The sequence below is a fragment of the Pyrus communis genome, chromosome 1 (assembly GCF_963583255.1).
Source record: "Pyrus communis chromosome 1, drPyrComm1.1, whole genome shotgun sequence".
Lineage (NCBI taxonomy): Eukaryota > Viridiplantae > Streptophyta > Magnoliopsida > Rosales > Rosaceae > Pyrus > Pyrus communis.
The window spans coordinates 13,268,065-13,289,210 of record NC_084803.1 but is presented as its reverse complement, the minus strand read 5'-3'; the positions used below and the strand labels follow the sequence as shown (position 1 = coordinate 13,289,210).

The 21,146-nt window shown below is 38.3% G+C and overlaps 1 protein-coding gene across 1 annotated transcript; it reads right to left on the bottom strand.

The window, feature by feature from the left end:
- Nucleotides 1-464: 464 nt before the first annotated feature.
- LOC137730450 (beta-galactosidase) lies at nucleotides 465-5,891 on the bottom strand. The gene is made up of 18 exons (XM_068469442.1): nucleotides 5,483-5,891; nucleotides 5,105-5,200; nucleotides 4,888-5,000; nucleotides 4,703-4,769; nucleotides 4,487-4,579; nucleotides 4,093-4,236; nucleotides 3,358-3,446; nucleotides 3,128-3,233; nucleotides 2,932-3,019; nucleotides 2,604-2,722; nucleotides 2,338-2,499; nucleotides 2,074-2,249; nucleotides 1,846-1,955; nucleotides 1,644-1,753; nucleotides 1,439-1,549; nucleotides 1,227-1,337; nucleotides 927-1,132; nucleotides 465-845 (listed from the first exon to the last, which is right to left on the bottom strand). The coding sequence occupies exons 1-18, from the start codon at nucleotides 5,645-5,647 to the stop codon at nucleotides 716-718; spliced, it is 2,196 nt and encodes a 731-aa protein (XP_068325543.1). The 5' UTR covers nucleotides 5,648-5,891; the 3' UTR covers nucleotides 465-715.
- Between the last annotated feature and the right edge of the window lie 15,255 nt (nucleotides 5,892-21,146).

The following is a 21,146-nucleotide window of genomic DNA, read 5'->3' as shown; positions in this document are numbered from 1 at the left end:
AATGATAGCTAATCATTAAGATATAAAGACAGTTTAAATCACAGTGATTAATAATTCACAGTGAACATGCATAATATCATAAGCAATTACATAAAGACTATATATTCATGCTAATGTTCAAGGATAGAAAAATATGGAATTTTGACACAATCATCTTGAAAGGCACATGAACATCCTTCAATTGGAATCACTCCAAAATTCATCCATTTGATCACTTTTTGCTCTATAGGAAGTCGAATATCCTACATTAAAAATACATCACGAAGTATGAAAATTCTACCAAAATAACCAATAAATTAAGACTAAAATTAGGGTAAAATGTATGGTATAATATGGATTCATCAGTCCTTACCCGGTGCTCGTGATGATGTCAAACAGACATTGGAGAAGGGATCTGAGAAAACATATATGTTTCTCTGTTGTACTAGAAATATTTCGAACTCAAGCATTTAGAAAGACAAGGATAAAGTAGTCTCTATTAGTTTTCCATTTATTCTTGTAAAGGAAAAGGAAATCTTTTCCATAAGTTGTTACAAACTTACAATGGAAAATGCTTGCGCAAATCTACTGACTACAAACTTTGTATGTAACCCTTCGTATATCATGTGGAGCTATATTTTTTTTCGACAATTAATAGATTGTCTATGTACACAACCACTTCACGTATTTAGTAATCTACGTATCTGCTCGATCTTTAGCTGCAGACAGCCTCAACCTAGAGCTTCTTCGCGTCGAGGGCTGTACCTCTTTCAACCAACGAAATCCCTGACGGATCACCGCCCCATTCTTCGAACACCACCAAAAGATTTCCAGTCGGGGTCAACCACGATCGAGGAATGTGGTACCTGAAAAATGATAGCTCTACCATGAATTTTGTACTTGACAAAACAAAGGTATCACGGTAAGTAAGATGAACTTTTTCTCACCATCTCTGAGAGGGCTCGCCGCAATGAGTTCTGCATTTCTTATCATCATAAGTTCCGGCATAAGAACAATCGCCACAGCTGCCGCGTGCAATGTATCCAGGCCAGTGGCGTCCCACGCTCTGTCCATTTATCCATATCTGACCTTTTCCCATGCTTCCCATATCTAAAGCTAATGGAGCATCACCTGGTGGTGCATTAAAAGTAGCCTGAAGATATCACAGCTTCGATTAATATCTGGTTTTTCATGGACTCCATAAGAAAGACAGGCATAAAATATACGCGTATTGGAAGTATACGAACCTTGTACCACGTAAGGGGTAGTTTTTTAGCCATCGATGGTCCTTCTACCCATTCAACAGAAGAACTCCCAGTAACAGTATGGAGGCCTAAAGCTTCACCTTTCAGACCAGTCTGGTCATAAAGCAAACAAGTTATTCTCTAGTTTTTTTGCCAAATTTTTCGACATATTGGAAGGGGAAGGAAAAGAGAATAAACGTTGAAATGCAACAAACCTTGTATGTCCATTTCCACCCTGACATGTCCCATGTTCCTGAATTCAGACCTTTCAATGTGATCGGGCCAAGAACTCCCGCGTTCCATGTCTCAAAGTGAGTACCAACATTCTGATTTTATTAGAACACAAAAGAAGCAAAAATTTTAGATGCCATCTCAGATGTTTAGAAAACCAATATCTCATTAGGGAATGCAAGAACTAACCGGCAGACCAACGGAAATGCTAAGCAATGCAAGCTTGTTGATGCCAGATCTCAGGTTCACGTTTTGACTGAATGATAATTTAGGATTCTCCAACGACCCATACACGGTTCCTGCAATAAAGGTAGACAGTTTTGTTAAAATTAAGTTCGTTCAGCGGAAGAACTAGACGGAGTTACATACAATTTCATCCTTTTTTATCTACCTGAGAGCTGACCATTGATGAAAACATTCAAGGCATGACCTGCTGAAGAGATCGTAAGAAGTGGGGACTTTCCGTTCTTTAGAAATGCTTCATCAGAACCTATTGTGATACTGGTAACCAAAATTTGAACTACCAAGTTAGAAAGAAAAGAAAAACAGTGCAACAATTTCCCAGTAACATTTAAGAAAAACACAATTCTTAAAACTATGGTGTGTTTAATATACTTACTCTGTCATGTACCACAAGTAGTCTGTAGTATCCCTAGTGATATTTATTTGCTCATACAACCCATCCAATGTAGTTGTATCGGCCTCATCAGAAGAGGTGGTTTCTTCGATGAATGACTGCCAAGGAAATCCACTATGTACTGGTGTCATCTGAACTTGCGAGCTTTGCGAAGCAACCTTTGCGGAGATAACAAGTCTAAGTGAATCTTACTGAAATTAAGAAATAAAACTTGAATGTTCTCAACTAATATATCCAACTGCTCACCTTTGCAGTGTTGTAAACTTCGGTTTTGCAGTCCGGAAGAATGCTGATGGACCATGGCGGCAGGTCATACTGCCCGCCTCCAAAGCTCACTTTAACAGAGTATTTTGCGTCATAATTTGCGAGGAATGCTGCGCAATCCGACTCTGATTTGAATACATGAGCCTGCAAGGATAATATTAATCAGTACAACGAGAATCATAGTGAATTTCAAAGAAGAATAAGGTTTAGCGAATTTCAAAGCTCCCGAGCTAGCTGAAAGACTTTACCTCTTGATTACTTCCGAGTTTAGTCACTGAAGGATCAACGGACACTAAAGCAGACTCACATGGTTTAATGGCTTTGTGCAGATCTCTCAAATGTCCCCACTTTGGTTCCCGGGGTAGTCCTGATATAGCACGGGCAACGCGTTACATCAACGTGCAATGATACGTTTTTGCATACATTAAGCATTTCCTTGGTTCGATGTTTCAGAAACTTAAGTACAGACTAAGACAATGTAAGGTGTAACCAACATATCATCAAGGCTACGGATTATGACCTTATGATCCAAACTTTGTAACAACCTGCTACACAATGCTAATTGTCTTTGCATACCATATTCGTCTAAGGGGGCGTCATAGTCATAGCTAGTGGCCATGAAGGGACCTCCGGCTGTTCGGCCAAAATTCGTTCCTCCGTGGTACTGGAACAGAAAACGGGAGAAAACACAGCAAAAATTAGAAAATACACTCTCGGTGCTTAATCATCAGTCGGATACAATAAACTCTGAAATATGACACCAACAACTAACCATGTAATAGTTCAAAAACGAACCGCCGCTTTGTATGAACCTAGCAACTGAAAATGCCACATCTTCTGCAGGTCTAGTGGGAACTGCCCCACCGAATTCTGTATACCTGTAAAATACATACAAAAGAGGCAGCCTCATCAAAAGGCTTGAGGGACAGTACAAGAAAGTACCGATACGACGGGCCTATGGAAATAAACTTTGGAACTGTACAGGCAACTTGTGTGACTTACCAACCAGTCCAGACTTCTGTCCACATTTTGGGCTTATAGTCCTTATTTGGCTTGAAATTCTCACAGTAGAAACCATTGCAAGTGTCAATCTGTCACATAACAAATTACGCGAAATTAGCTTTTCAGTAAAGGTCCCAAGACGCAAGCATAGCATCCACCCTCGATCCCAAAGGAGAGCGGACCTACACTTCTGGGGAGTACAATTATGAGGCTCTTTGTTTGTTGTAGTTAATAGCAGAATTTATTAGACAGCACAAATTTAGTTACCGACCAAACCAACCCAAAAATTTGACTTCTAAGTCTTTATCAGAAAAGTCTTCAAAACTGAAGATTCATCCTTGTAAAAATTTTAAACCAATTCATCGAGATGTAAACGTGGTTAGGTCAGTTGGACAGGGCGGTGTGTGTAACCCATACACCTGAGTTCAATCCCACGTAGATTAAAGTAATTTAGAATATCAAATAAGATGGGGACAAGCTTTGCCGTGACCATATGAAACACAAATCGACAGAAAAAGGTCACCTACTCGGTTAAGTTGACAGCAAACAGTTTAAAAACCCCACCAAGAAAGGAGGGTAACATTAAATGAAGGACATTTACGCAATTCTTGTTCAAAAATGACGACGCATAGTACGCAGAAAGCGTCTCTCTATGCACTCGAGTTCAAATTTCCCTCTTTGCAGTTTAGATTAAATACTACAAAAGCGTCGAAAAAAATGCGCAGACAAACTTACAACGGGATCGGGGGCATCCTCTTGCTTGCACATAATCCATGGAACTCCAGTGTCTAGACCTACAGCCATCTGAGCTGCCCATTTGGTGTAAGCTTTTCCAGGTGCACCAATTTCCCATTCCACAGGTCCAAATTCATTTTCTATCTGTCAAAATCAAATTTGAAAAATAAGATTAATTAATACTAATATTAATAAGCATTGACTGGCCAAATTTTACTCAGCAGATAAAACAAAAGGAAACAAACATTGCTCAATTTCTTGGAAGCAAATTCAATCCAACTTCTAGATACATAAAAAAGACCGACGGCGTGTTTGAGATTGCTTTGAAAATGACTAAAAGCGTTTTACAAAAAACGCTTCTAAAAATGTCTTAAAACTAGACCGGTTTTCTAACCTGAGAGAGAATTATAGGACCTCCTTGACTTTGAAACAGCTTCTCTGCCTTCATCATGCTGACAATCTTCTCTGTAAATTTTTGCATTGCCGCCTTCATAACAGATAATTAGAAATTAAATTTAGCAGATACTTAGAAATTAAATTTAGCTTCAAAATTATTTGTTAAAAAACATTTAACTGCATTAAACAAAACGGAAGATTTAAGATATCCAACCTTGAAAGGCTTATTGTCCGTTCGAAAAGCGATTCCAGGGACATATTTCAGCCAAACTGGGAATCCCCTGTTTCAGAAACAGAGCAAAAAAACAGAGTAATAATCATAACCATATTTGCATAAGAATTAAAAAAATCACAAAATATTCTTAAAAAATTAAGTTTAATTTTAACAAAAATAATTACCCGAAGTTCCATTCAGCGCAAACATAAGGGCCAATCCGGAGATTAACAAATAGGCCTGCTTGTTGCACCAGCTTGATGAACTTGACCAAATCATATCTGTCCTCGAAATAATACTGCAAATTTGAAAAAATAAAACACCAATTTATTAGCATAAATATTTTGCATTAGAGAGGACAAAGAAACGTAAATTTTAAATGCGAATTGCTAATTGCATTACTTTTCCCGGAGAAGGTTCGTGGCCATTCCAAAACACATAGGTCTGTATAACATCCAAGCCTCCATCTTTGGCCTTCTGAATTAAATCCGGCCACATCTGTAACCACACACACCAGAAATTAAACGCAAAATATAAAAAAAAAAACAATTGAGCTGAAAAATAATAAGAAAACTTTTAAATGCAAGATCACAATATCCCACAAGTTTAAAATGCTTAAAAAATACCCCATAATATAAAAAAAATGGAGCTGAAAAAAACCCATAAGAAAAAAATGCTTAATGAAATTGCACCAAAAACAATGCCAAAAAAACCCGGCAGAAATATGAAACAAATAAGAAAGCTCTGAACCACATTGGCATAGTAATTTGCAAAAGGTACCTCAGGAGTGCTTCTGGGATAGTGAATGGAGCCAGAAATTAAAATCCTTTTCTGCCCATTAATTATTATAGCCTTGTGGTCGTAACTCACAGAAGCCGAAGCTGCAGAAAAAATGCAGGAAAACAATAGCAGAATGCTCCACATTGTTTGAATTCCAACTCCCATTTTTCCCCTGCTTCTGAAACGCTCAAAAGCAATGGCCTTTATATATAAATATACTTGCTTTGTTTGTACCAAAAACTTGAAATATATATTTTGTATTGGGATTTGAATTTGGTTTCTTTTGTTTGGTGCTTTTGATATTTTGGAAAGAGACAGCGAGAGAGAGTGGCAGAGTTGAGAAGTGCAATGGATTTGATGGGTGAGAGAGTTTTTGGTTTGGTTGGGCAGAGAACGGGAACCTCCCGCAACTGCTTTATATAAGCTTTTGAATATTGCAAATGTGCAAAGGGAAATAGAGGCCCACTTTCCACTGCCTTGAACAAGCTCTCTCAAAATTTTGAAAATACTGGTATATGTGGAAAATATTGAATCCGTTGCATTTCATCCGTAGGGTAAGTAATCCGTAATATTACGTCACCAGCCTCTAAGAAATAGGATTTCCGGAACAGGAAGAAGGTTCGAGGATTTGGATATTTGATGAAAGTTTTATAAGGTTCGTTGATTCTGTTCTTATGACTTAAGCATTTTTACGCTAAATCAAGACAATTTAAACGGTATGATTTGATTTTAACAACCATAAAACCTTATCGAAAATTTACGAAATTGTTTGAGCTTATCCTTTCAACAATGGCGATTTCCTTGACACTTGTTTTCGTTTTCTATTTTACTAAAATTAAGGAAAAGTGATTTGAAATATGAAGTTTTCATTTGAAAGATGTTAGTCAACTTGTACAATGATGTGTCAATTTTATCAAGACATTTGAAGATAAAAAGAAGGAAAGGAGGGACGTATCGACATTGAGAAGTGTTTTTCAAAAAAAAAAAAAACATACAAGAAAAGCTTAGCATGGGATTATCCAATATCCATGCCGGCAAACGGATCTATCAAAAATTGTTTTCCTTTGGGATTATCCAATATATGATAATATGAAAATCAACTTAATTAGTTGTTTGCTCAATTGAAAAATTGACCCCCAACCATGATTTAGAATTTTTTTAGATAAGGATCTTCTTTTCATGTATATATTAGAAATTTAAAAATACAAAATTATATATTTTTGTTATAACTTATAGGAGAAGGTAATCATTTCCCCCCTTTATTTGTCTTAAATTTTCTGATTTTCTTATATTATTTTCATTTAATCATCATCATTAGAGATTAAATGACAATATCTTTTCTTTTACGTGTATGCTTCATGCTTATCATTATTTTTCAAAAAGAGTAGAAAATTAGTAGAAAATTTGTTATATAATCAAATGTATATTATTATGTGTTTTTAAACCTTAGCTTTTTTCTCTTTTTTACAAAAAGAGAGCTAGTGGCTTCGCTACGTCAGTCCACATTTTCAGGGGTCGGAAAGACTCACATAGGCAATTTAGTCTCCTTGGCCACCATTCACTAGCACCAGAAATCAAACTCAGAATGTACCGTGTTGAATACGAACCTATAATTCATTCTCAACTACTGAGCCACCCCACGACAACTATGTCTTTAACGCTTGTTAGGCGATGAAAGAAATATACACAAGGTTGTATACAACATAAACGATGCGAGAATTTCTAAAGAACCAAAAGTGCAAGCAAATATGACAAATAGGTTGTGTTAGTTCACATGACTTTAAGCTTGATTTTCTGTTTACCGTCACGGAAAAGTCTAAATTGATAAATGTGTAAAAGTCACAGGAGAATAGTAAAAGCTTCAAAGAAAATAGAAGAATCACCTTTAACTTGGATGGTGCCTCCTTCAGTACTATATTCATTCTTTGAAGAATTCAATTCAATTGCTTTACTTTTCTGTCATATTTTGTTGGAAGTATCAAGGTCAAGTTGCCACATCTATGATCTATCTATTGCTTGCAAGCCGTGATGTAGTTATTTATTTTAACTCCAAAAAATAATTTCCAGTGTCCACCTGGACATTGAAGCTTCCAATCATGAAACGCCATGTGGAAAATAATATTGCTTGGACTTTTTTTCATTTTTATTTCACCTTCAAATTTGTTATGCCAGGTGGTTAAGTTTGAGGGTTACTAAATTGCTGGTTACGTTTACAGAAGTTCGTATTCAGTATTCCTCATATCTTCTTATGAGCAATTTCAGACAAACTCATTAAAGTTTGTTGGTCTAATTTGAATATATACATGAAAATTGTTTTATACATCAAGAAATATTTGATTGTTTTGATTACTTACAATAATCATGAAATTACCAAATTTTAGTATTAATTTGTTGCAATGATTTTGCTCCCCTTGGTTTTGAGAGATTTTTCGATGTGCCCAGAACATGAGGCGGTACGTTATATGTTATTATACAAGTTGAGAAAAGTTTTTTTTTTCAAGTGTCCCTCCACTTGTATAATAACAAATGGCATATGTGTTCATGTTCCAGACATACTGAAAAATCTTTCATTAGTTTCTTACATTGACATTTGAAGCAAGATCATGTAGAAAGAAATTGCCCTGATTTCATTTATGTGGTAAAAAACCCTAGGTTTCAAAATCAAGATATTATTCTTAAAATGATTTTTGCTATATCAGTTGTCTATGAATGCAGGAGTGATTTTGAATTGTTACTACAACATCATGAAACTTTTCTCCAACTAGCATCTCTCTTTCTCAGGATTATAACAAAAATTGCAATTAGTTAGTTGGCTTTTGGCTCGATACCTATTTAGAATAGGGGTGGAAAAAATTCCCAAAAATCCCGAACCGAACCAAAAAAATCCCGATCCCAAACCAAAAATTTCCCAAACCGAAATTCCTGAAATTTTCGGGATGCTATCCCGAACCGATCCCAAAATTTCGGTATGGGATTCGGGATTGGCTTCTCGATATTTCGGGAATCCCATACCGAACCGAAAATATATAATATTAATTATTATATATATATTATTCTTTTATAATTGATGCTAGTAGTTTCTAATTCATGCTCAGCAACCTGGAATGCCCTACACCTTGCATATTTTTCATGTTTTGTTTGATATTCAAGTGGATTTTATTATTGCTGATGCCATGGCTGATGATTTTAGAAGGCTTGATTCTTTTGTCTCTCAACATATTGCAAAAAGGGTTTAATTAATTTGAATTTTGACTATGATAAAAACAGTCAGGCATGCCAGTGTTCAATTAAATGGTAGTGTGAATGAAATGAAATTCCTAGTTCATGAATGTGTTCTTGAATTATATATTTGAAGAACAATTCATAATTTCATATTTCAATTTGGGATTCCCGATTTGTCCCAAAATCCCGAAAATATTTCGGGATTCCCGAAAATTTGGTTTGGGATTGGTCTTCAAATTCACGTCCCGAAAAATTTTGGTTTGGGATTCGGGATACTAGTTTCGGTATGGTATCCCATACCGAATCACCCCTAATTTAGAATGGCTAATGGCGCAATCTGAAGAAGTTTCTCAAAACAAAAAGGACAAATAATTATGGAGGCAGGTTGTTGTAGAATACAACCGTGATTAGGTGACCAGTAACCTACCGCTAAACCAATTAGTTGAAGTATTTAACACAATGCACAAGCCTCTTTTTTCAACAAAATAAAAATAAGGTCAATTGCTTAAAATTCAAACTTTAAATTGTTTTTTTCAATATCTTCTGTGAGCTACCTCGACATGGATCCAATTTTCGAGTCATTATATATCATATAAAGATTATTATTTATTGTAGCACCGAAGACGTATTCGTTAAACAATCAAACTATATTATTACAAAAATATATGAATAAAATACTCATTCGATTCTAATGGCATGCCAACACTCAAGCCCAAATAGATTATCCCATATATCGACGACTCTAACCCTAACATACATTTTCTGTATATTATTTACAAATTTGTTTGTACATCAATAATCATCAATTAGTAATTAAGCAAGCGGGTGGAAATTTTTTTTACCTTGTGGGCTTAATCAAGTTAAGTTAGAGTAATCTGATTTCTCTCTGCACTTAAATTTGACCTTTTTCATAATTTTGATGAATTTAGTGCATAATAGTATATATGTAAAACAAAACTGTTAAATAATGACATAATTAAATATTATATTTACCTAATTAACTTAATTACTGACATGCATGTCATGCCATTCGGATCATCATATGATTTAGGTTACATGCACAAAACAAGTGTGGTGATATAATTTCTTAATACTATGCATTTCTCACCACGTACTTATCAGAAATTGAAGTACAGGAAAGGAATATATATTTCTATCTTAAAAAAAATTGATGAGTAGATTAATGTAAAAGAGATAAGAGATAAATGCACGACACTTGACTTACCTAGACAAACGAAAAGCGAACCGTGAATAATGCGTCTTCCTTTTATCAGACGCAATGACATTCATATTTCTATGCCTCACATAGTTCACGGTTGTTTTTTTGGTAAAACTTACAATAAGAGCAGCAACAAAATCTTATTCTACTAAATTGGTCTAATGTATGAATCTAAAAATATCATTGTGCTCGGTTCTGCACCAAGTTTTTCATTAGCTTCAAGTTTTCCATGTCTTTTTTTTTTAAATCTTTTTCTAAGTCTTCCTCTATCCCTTTTATTTTGAACCTCTATCTCATAAAAAAAAGTCACTTAACAGAACAAGCTTGACAATAAAAAAAGTTTTGTTCACAGACCAACTGCAAAGAAAAGTATTTTCGACGTGCAAAATATTTTCCTAATTATATTACCTCAAGGTAAAAATAAGATAATCACTTTAGTAATGCGAACACTAAATCACTAACATTTTACTTTAGTTTTGTTTTCAAATTTGCTTGTCACTTTATCTGTTTGCACTTGCACCTAATTAATCGTCAACAACAATCCATTACGTAGCAAAACCCATAAAAATAAAATTTAGTTTAAGGGGAGTATTATTCGTTGAGATGGCTGGCTATCTTGCCATGCAGTTTCATTACGTAGCAAAACCAATAATTGGCGGGTCCCAAAGCTTATTTTATCATAATCCTGAACTACCTAATTTTGATTCATTTTGACACACTCCGATCCAAAAATTGGGACGTGCTGGCCGTCACGTGACGGTGACATAGCTAAATGCACAATGTGGAAGTAAAAGAATGAAAATACAAGAAAAATAAAGTCGACGAGATAATTTACAATAAAAAGATCAGTGAGTGATAGCGACAAACATGGAAGGAGAAATGCAAAGTAAAAGTTCAAGTATCCTTGGTGCAATCCAGAATAAAAAAAACACTACACAAGTGATAACTAGAAAGTCCTACATGGAGGGTACTCTGTCAAAAATGCCTCCATGCCTCCTTCGTCACCCACGTCCTCGCTACCTACAACCTGGAGGGGTACAAAACATAAAATGTGAGTGGGCAAAAACAAAGCTTTTCAAAATCATTTCATTCTCAAAAGTTATAACCCCTCTCTATAAAACATGTATACTTTTCAGAAAATACCATACATACTCGTATATCAAATCATGCTAAAACAATAAAGCTCAAATATGCCATGCCAGAATATGCTACGTCAGAATATCCAAACAAATAGTATAAACATCATGCAGGTGAGATAAAACAAATCATAATATGCCAGTAATATCAGTAAGTCAGTCGGAGTCACTTAAAGTGACCTGTACAGCTGAAACTATAGCTCCTCAACCACTATTCTGCACACGAGTTGGAACCACCTAAAGTGGTCTATACGACAGGCTGGTGTATATAAATATGCTCAGTGCTACGATCACGTAAAGGTTGTGCGATGTATCGCAAGTCACCTACGAGTCAGAACCACCTATAGTGGTCTGTACGACAGGCTGGCACCTGCCTTGCATCCAAGATGAACGTACGGTGTGGGAGGTGAACAATCACGTGAAGGCTAGGCCCTACTCTGGTGGAGCACAATCATCGAGGTGTAGGAATATAAGCTATAACTCAATCTCATCAACGCCACATCTATCACTAACAATATACTCACCTGACTTACCTGAGCGTCCGCGACACCAAAGCATAACCAACACAATCACAATAATAATATCGACGATATTCGACATGGCATTTAAATTATAAAACCATTAAAACGTAATTTCTGGAAAGATACCAATCAATATATATATACTGAAAACAAAAGCACACTCACTGATACGTAGAAGGATCGTAAGCCCCGAGCCTCGGATGGCTGCGCTCGTCCTCCGTATAGTCCTCATCTATATGCAAAACAACTATATAAATGTCAAATTAACGCACATAACCAACCTTAAGTAATAACTTCTCATACATTGCTCAAATGAGGTGTTTAAATATACCAACAGGCTTTACTCAACCTCATGAACATTCCCATATTTTTAAAATAATTTTCCGACCTCTCATGTGCCGGCCAAGGCACGGCCAGACGCGCCGGCCACATGCCTGGCACTCGTGTGGAAACCCTAACGGCATTAGGGAATATTCCGTTAAAACCCTAACAGAAGTTAACCGCCATTACCTGACGCCGTTAGAATATTTTGTTAACTCTGATGGAATATTCACCTCCTTCTCCGGTGAGTCTCGCTGGTCGCCGCCGTCTGCAACTCGAATTTTCGCCGAAAACTGGAAAAACTTCAAACCTTAATATCTTCTTCATTTCTCAACCAAATTCCATGAAATTTGTACCAAAATGAAGCTTACAACGAGTAGAACAAAACCTTACCACTTTGGGGACCTAAAACCAACGGAATCTCTTCGGAGAAACCTCGATAATCCAGCCAAGCCTACAACTTGAAGAACTCGAGCTTCCTGACGTCCAAAACACTTCAGAATTACTCCCCAAGCTTCGTGAAGACGTCCTAAAGCTTCCTAGAACCTTAGAAACTTCTCAAAACCTCACGATCACGTGTGCATGAACAGTGCACCAAAACTGGGTTCTCGGGTTTTCAAAGGTTTCAAGTCCAACCAACACCACCAATCGACTCCTAAGCTCGAAAGGAGTCCAAAAACACCAACAATAAACACGATTCGTGCTAGAAATGGTTGGATGGAAGTTGTCCGTACGATGAGGAAGAAAATGGAAGAAAATCCGAGAGAGAAATAGGTCCACGGGGGAAAAGGATGAATGTGTGTGAGTGTGTGGTCTAGATGGCAGCCCACCAACAAAAAACAAAACAAACAACACTTTACAACGCCAATTAACGTCTAGGGGAAAAATCATCTTTTCACACCTATGGTACAAATGATTCGGGACGGGCTGTGACACATTTACTTTTTTTTATCAACTTAATTAATATTGTAGTTGTCACATCTCATACTCGGCTTCGCCGTAACACTATATTGTCTGCTTTAGGCCCCGACCACGCCCTCACGGTTTTGTTTCTGTTTCTGGGAACTCACGTGAGAACTTCCCAGTGGATCACCCATCCTGGGAATTTTCTCGCCCGAGCTCACTGGCTTCGAGTTCCACCACTCTGTCACATCCCAGACTCGGCTTCGCCGTAGCATGATATTGTCCGCTTTGGGCCTCGGCCACGCCCTTACGGTTTTGTTTATGGGAACTCACGTGAGAATTTCCCAGTGAGTCACCCATCCTGGGAATGCTCTCGCCTGAACTCGCTTAACTTCGGAGTTCCAATGGAACCCGAAGCCAGTGAGCTCCCAAAAGGCCTTGTGCTATAAAAAAGGGAGTATGTACATATAAGGCACATCACTCCTTCTTCGTTGGTTGATATGGGATGTTATAGTAGTTCTTTCATTTGTTTTACATATATATATGTGTGTGTGTGGGTGGGTGCACGTAATGCTAGGAAGACTAAATGTGTAAACTAAATGACATGGAAGTTGATGATTGGATTATTACTTAAGTATTGATTAATGTATTTATTTCTTATTGGTAGCACATTATTTAGTCTACCTAGGATTACTATAATATATATATATATATATATATATATACATTATAATATTATTAGCGGGAGCGAGAGAGTTCGAAACTATTACAATATTTAGGGGAGGGAGGAGTTTCAAACCTAGGATACCTAGGTAGAAACTCAACATCCTACCCACTAAGATATTGGACCACATACATATTTGTTTTATATTTGATTACTTGTAATTTTTATTCACATGATTTTTTGTTAAAAAAATCCATATCAAATGACACTCATCTTTATCTTACCACTTGAGGAATGTGGTCACTTGTCAATTTACTAGATTGATTCAGATGGACAGTTTAAAAATAATTAGATTATAATTATTTAAATTGTTATTTTTTTTTAGATTAAAAAGTTTAGGGGGAGGAGAGGCTACTCCATTTTAGGGGAAGTACATACTACAAGTCTGTTTGGGGACTTACATACCAAAGAAACCATAAATGATTTGTGATTATCTCGTGGGGAACCAAAATTCTGATAGTTTACACCAATGGTATTGCCTAAAATAGGTAATCTTCTTGGAAAATGCTGAAGGAGGTGGAGGCCCTTTATTGGAGACCCCTTCTTTGATTTTTACAAATCGTCCACTAAGATAAATTGTCAGTAGTGGGATTCGAACCTAGATGTTGGTCTAACAAGGAGAACAATATATTACCAACTCAACTAAACCCTGCGTATTTTATTGTTTTAGCAAATGATGCAAACATGATATTCATATCAAACAAATCTTCTATCATTTGAGAGAAAAAAACATAATATTAAAATTGTAGATAAACACTTGACGGTGATATTATTTTCGCTACCCGTCTCCCTCTCTCTAGGTCAGATCCATTTTGTTCATGAAGTTGAGAACGTCACGTTTTATTAATTTGAAGTCAAAAGAATACCCAATTTCTCATCCACATCCAATGGCTTTGCTTATTTCCTTTTAGAAAGTACTGAATAAGAATGGCCACTTGATTACCAGATACGTACAAACGATCAACTTAGCTTTTTTCAAAAGCAGAAGCCAATATCTAACAAATTTATCCAATAAAACTGCAAATTTGCAACTGTGTGGTGATGATCAAAAGGATGATAACATGAAGATGAAACCTCAGTTCCATGGCCAAATTGCCTATAGATGGGATCCTTGTACATTTTCGATAGATGTATAATTTAATCATAATATTTAAGCTTTTCACTAAAAGCAATAAGGAAAGTGTTTGATAAAATGTCTCGCAAAATTTATTTCTGTAAAAGTCTCTTTATAAACATCTAATAACACAAATTAGAACTTCGGTCGCATAAAATTGTACACTCGATTAGACATAAAATTGTCTTTGTGAGTGGGACCTTAAGCCCATTTTATATTGCTCTCATACAAATGAAACATAAGTTTCAATGATAAGGCAAAGCGGCTAAGGTTCACCAAATTAACAAATGGCAAAAGGGCCGAGGCAGGCTGTTTCTGTCTTGTCTTGGATGAGTTTGCCACGTTTGGTGGAGGTCAATATTGATTGGAAGTTATCCCAACTTATAGTTTTTTATGTGCCCCATGGGTTCCAAATATGTCTTAGTAGTCGGTTCATATGGGACCTTTGAAGGAAACTTTGTGGTCAATTGTGAAGAGATAAGGCGTTAGTGTTGCCTCCTCACGTAAAGAGTCACCTCACCAAACCCTAATGAGTGTGCCCATCTGATCTGATCCGTCTCATCACAAAACGACTTTACGATTTTCGACTTTACGATTTTCTACTTATATTTTTTTTTTAACGTGTATTACATTTTTGGTGGTGATAGTGTTTATATTAATATTGTGTGAGAAAATAGGATAAAAAAGAAAAGAAAATTAAAGGTACGAAAAAAAAAGATAAATAAAGAAAAAATGACCTCTCATCTAGAAGGGTTTTTAATTTATAGCTTTGGTAGTTCAGTTCTTGATAATAATTTCTTCATTATGCATTCTTATCAGAATCGAGTTTGAAGGAGGACCACAAGAGTCAAATTTTCAATATCATGACTCATGAGCACTGTTATGATGTGATAAGAAGTCATATAAATTAGCTAAAATGATGTGTATTAGCAGAAGCCATCGAAATTTTAATGTTTATTGCTTATATCATGTTATCCTCATAATCTGGTTTGGACAACCACTAAACTATACTTTAATAAAATACGAAGTTAAGTCAAGTTCATTAATCAAAACAATCATATAATATAACAAGCATGCAAACGTAATATGCAATTATCAAGTAACAAAAATATTAAACACGTCAGATTTAAGTTTTAAAGGATATAACCAACAGTAACATGAATAATCATCAATAAAAACCACATCATATTTATATCCATCAATCGAGTAAGACGGGGAAGTCCATACATCGGAATGAATTAAATCTAAAGGGAATTTTGAAATTGAACTAGAAAGCGAAAATGGAAGTTTGTGACTTTTTCCTAGAGGACAAGAATGACATAGAGTAGAAGTCATAGGGCCATGAATAGGCAATTTATTTCTAGCAACTAAAAACTTTAAAATAGAACTGGATGGATGGCCTAGTCTAGAATGCCACACTGTATTTGACACGCAACCATCAAAAAATGCAAAAACGCCATGTTGTTGTAAATGCTGGAAAAAAGGACAGAACCTATTCTTACTCCGGCCTTGCAAAAGGATCCTCCATGTGGTGAGATCCTGAACACAATAAGAATGGGGATATAAGGTTAATGAATAGTTGTTGTCAATGGTAAAACGATGTATAGACATGACATTGGTTGAGGCATTGGGACAATATAAAGTGTTGGAGAGATTAAAGGTAGTTGTGAGAGTGCGAAGACTGGAGTGACCAATTTTAGAAATGTGCAAACATCTGCCTCTAACTACACCACTCACATGACTATTGCCATTGTAGTCTCGGGGTTCAGCCACCTGTGCCAAATCATTTGTAATATGGGAATTAGCTCCAAAATCAAAGAGCCAATGTTGGGCATAGGGAGCAGCCACGGGTAGGGGGTCTTGGACATGAGCAGCAGTGGCAAAAACTTAAAGTTTGGGAGCGGAAACACGTCTTTCGTATGCCATGTTCATACGATTGTAGCAATTGATAGCAGAGTGACCAGGTTTGTGTCAGATTTGGCAATGAACACGCCCAGTTGAATTGAAAAAATTTCCTTGTTAAGGAGCAACACCAAAGACCCAATCGTTAGAAGCATGAGCTACTAGTTGGCGAACCATGCCACGACCAGCGGCCGCTTGAAAACCACGCCCAGTAGGCTAAAAGCCACGACCAGCAGAGGCCTGAAAACCATGCCCTCCACGTCTAGCAACAAGGGTAGTAGGAGCAGCATCGACATGGAAAACATGACTCATTTTCTGTCGACGTTAGGCACTGAGAAGCAAGGCTTCCAAAGCACCATAGGAGATGGCATCTTCTCGAGCTTGAGCAGACAACACAGTGCTTTCATACACATGACCAACGTTATTGAGAACGATGGCCACTAAGTCTGAGTCTGAAACGGGAGACCCCGAGAGAGAGGGTGTCAGCGAAAGAATTCACTCGATCCAAAAAATCAGCAATGGATGAATCACCACGATGAGTGTTCACCAGGTCACTCTGGAGTTGCAAAAGACAACCAATGGACGTCGAAGCATAATGCTCACGAAGAGATGTCCAAGCGGAGTGAGAACTAGTTTTGCCAATAAGAGAGGCCAAAACCGTGGGGTGAACGGAACTATTAATCTATGAGAGAACCATGGCATCCTGCTGCATTTAGACTTCGAAGGCTGAGTTGACGGTATCTGTGAGAGTACCGGAGGTATCTTTGAGAAACGCCAAAGGACACTGACTAGTGCCATCAACAAATGGAACTAGGTTCCTGCTACGAAGTAGAGGCATAATTTGTGCATGCCAAAGGGGATAATTTGTACGATCAAGTTTGATCGTCAAAAAATTGGAGACATTAGGGAGAGCGGAAGTGGGTAGGGCAGAAGATGATGAGTTTGAGGAGTAAGAGGTTGAGGAGGCCATGTCGAAAAAAAAATTATTGTTGTTGTCGTGAGACTTTCTTAGCTCTTAGATACCATGAAAGAGAAATAATCAAGCATAAGAGTGCAAAGGGCTAAAAGAGTTACTGATGCTCAACTCAGTTAAATATGAAAGAGATGGTAAGTTTGTATTTATAGAGATGATTCACATCAATAAGTTACAAGTAGTGTTCAATACAAATAACAATTCTATAAATCCCTAAAGCTAGGAGATAATACAAAAGAGTATATCAGATAATTCTCAGCAGATAACATGAGTGAAAGAGTCACAACGAACCACCTTGAGGATATGTATTGGAGACCTATAGTTTATCAATATTAAAGTCTCTAAAAAACAATCAGTTTAACTTGTTACGTTGTCAGATTGACAATCTTACATATAAATAACTGATGTTAGATTTGTATATTATGTTGTCATGTATTTTTTTTATTTAAGTTTTTTGACGTGTGATGTTAATATGGTAATTGTGACATCCCATATCACCCAGGGGAGTGATCCTTATATGTATATTCTCATCCCTACCTAGCACGAGGCCTTTTGGGAGCTCACTGGCTTTGAGTTCTATGGGAACTCCGAAGTTAAGCAAGTAGCGCACGAGAGCACTCCCAGGATGGGTGACCTATCAGGAAGTTCTCATGTGAGTTCCCAGAAACAAAACCGTGAGGGCGTAGTCGGGGCCCAAAGTGGACAATATCGTGCTACGATGGTGAAGCGGGCCAAGGAAGTGGTCCCCCCGGGCCGGGATGTGTCAGTTTGGTATCAGAGCCTAACCCTGGCCGTGGTGTGCCGACGAGGACGTCAGGCCCCTAAGGGGGGTAGATTGTGACATCCCACATCACCTAGGGGAGTGATCCTTATATGTATATTCTCATCCTTACCTAGCACGAGGCATTTTGGGAGCTCACTGGCTTCGGGTTCCTTGGGAACTCTGAAATTAAGCGAGTAGTGCACAAGAGCACTCCCATGATGGGTGACCCATCGGGAAGTTCTCGTGTGAGTTCCCAGAAACAAAAACTAACACATCCCCGCCTGTGAAGGACTACTTCTCGGGCCCGTTCCACCACCGTAGCACGATATTGTTCGCTTTGGGCCCCGACCACGCCCTCACGGTTTTGTTTCTAGGAACTCACACGAGAACTTCTCGATGGGTCACCCATCCTGGGAGCGCTCTCGTGCATTACTCGCTTAATTTCGGAGTTCCCATGGAACCCGAAGCCAGTGAGCTCCCAAAAGGCCTCATGCTAGGTAAAGATGGGAATATACATATAAGGATCACTCCCCTGGGCGATGTGGGATGTCACAATCCATCCCCCTTAGGGGCCCAATGTCCTCGTCGGCACACCACGACCAGGGTTAAGCTCTGATACCAAATTGTCACATCCTGGCCCGGGGGGGGGGGATTGTGACATCCCCCGTCACCCATCCTGGAAGTGCTCTCGTGCGCTGCTCGCTTAACTTCGAACTGACACATCCCGGCCCGGGGGGACCACTTCCCGGGCCCGCTCTACCACCGTAGCACGATATTGTCCGTTTTGGGCCCCGACCACGCCCTTACGGTTTTGTTTCTGGGAACTCACACGAGAACTTCCCGATGAGTCACCCATCCTGGGAGTGCTCTCGTGCGCTACTCGCTTAACTTCGGAGTTCCCATGGAACTCGAAGCCAGTGAGCTCCCAAAAGGCCACGTGCTAGGCAGGGATGAGAATATACATATAAGGATCATTTCCCTGGGCGATGTGGGATGTCACAATCCATCCCCCTTAGGGGCCTGACGTCCACGTCGGCACACCACAACCAGGGTTAGGCTCTGATACCAAATTGTCACATCCCGGCCCGGGGGGGGGGGGGATTGTGACATCCCACGTCACCCATCCTGGGAGTGCTCTCGTGCGTTACTCGCTTAACTTCGGAATTCCCATGGAACCCGAAGCCAGTAAGCTCCCAAAATGCCTCGTGCTAGGTAGGGATGAGAATATACATATAAGGATCACTCCACTGGGTGATGTGGGATGTCACAATCCACCCCCCTTGGGGGCCCGACATCCTCGTCGACACACCACAGCCAGGGTTAGGCTCTAATACCAAACTGACACATCCTGGCCTGGGGGGACCATTTGGCCTCATGCTAGGTAGGGATGAGAATATACATATAAGGATCACTCCCCTAGGTGATGTGGGATGTCACAATCCACCCCCCTTAGGGGCCCGACGTCCTCGTCGGCACACCACGACCATGGTTAGGCTCTAATACCAAACTGACACATCCTGGCCTGGGAGGACCACTTCCCGGGCCCGCTCCACCACCGTAGCACGATATTGTCCGCTTTGGGCCCCGACTACGCCCTCACGGTTTTGTTTCTGGGAACTCACACAAGAACTTCCCGATGGGTCACCCATCCTGAGAGTGCTCTCATGCGCTACTCGTTTAACTTCGGAGTTCCCATGGAACCCGAAGCCAGTGAGCTCTCAAAAGGTCTCGTGCTAGGTAAGGATGAGAATATACATATAAGAATCACTCCCTGATTGATGTGGGATGTCACAGTAATTTAGTGACATAACATGCAAGATTTATCCCGTCATGTAGAACACCAATTTGGACATCCACATCCCTGCCGCCCATGTCAATTTTAATACAAAAAAATTCTTTGGCCTGAATCGTTGATACATAATATTATATTCCAAAGTCTAATGACAAAGGTTTTTGTGGTTCTTTCAAACACGTCAACAAGCAATGGGGACAGAAACGGTTGAAAACGGGAACAGAAGTATGTGACAATGATGATTGATTTAATCAAAACTTAACAAACAAATTTATCCTTAGTGAATAGTTAATGATTTGATATTTTGTCATTTGACTTGCCAACTATAATCTATTTCTAATTAGTATTAGGTACGCTAATTGAAGTTTTAACCACTCTTAATAGAATTCTTTGGTAAAATATCACGACCCATAACCTTAATTAAATTTCACCATTCTTGGTTAGTTATACAATAATCCAGCTGCTCAACTTTCCTAAACGACATTGAAAGTTGAAACCACTTCACTCCAAATTTCAATCCATTTATTCAACTAACTCACTCCACCTCCTATCTATTTTCACAGCCCCATATAAAGTTTTACAGGTATACAACTAGGGTTTTTTGTTTTAAACCAAAATTTTTTTTTTTTTCCTTATAGGAGAAGTTTGCTACTTGGTTAAACCCCTCCATGTCATGCTTTTGTTGGTTGCGTTGGGACCAGACCTCTGTCACAAATATGGTCTTGTTGAAATTGGATCGCAACCAACCAAGAACCAAAAGCAACCACCAGCTGGGGGACCTGGCAGAGGTAATGGGTTCAGCTAGCTAGCCAATGTTTTCCTATTCACCAAACTCACCGCCTGTCTCCTTTTGTGACATGCATATGTTGCGTACGTAAACAACTCTCTGATAGGTAATTCTTAACAATTTGCAGATGATTGTTTTTCAAGGGATTAGAAGAAAAAGACACTTTTATCCAGTCCAAGTTTCCAAAGTCATGCAGAACAAGAGACTTCTTTTCGTTATCTATGTGTCTCGTTATTTGATAAATTCGACAAACAAACAATGCATGTACCTATGAATATGACGAACAT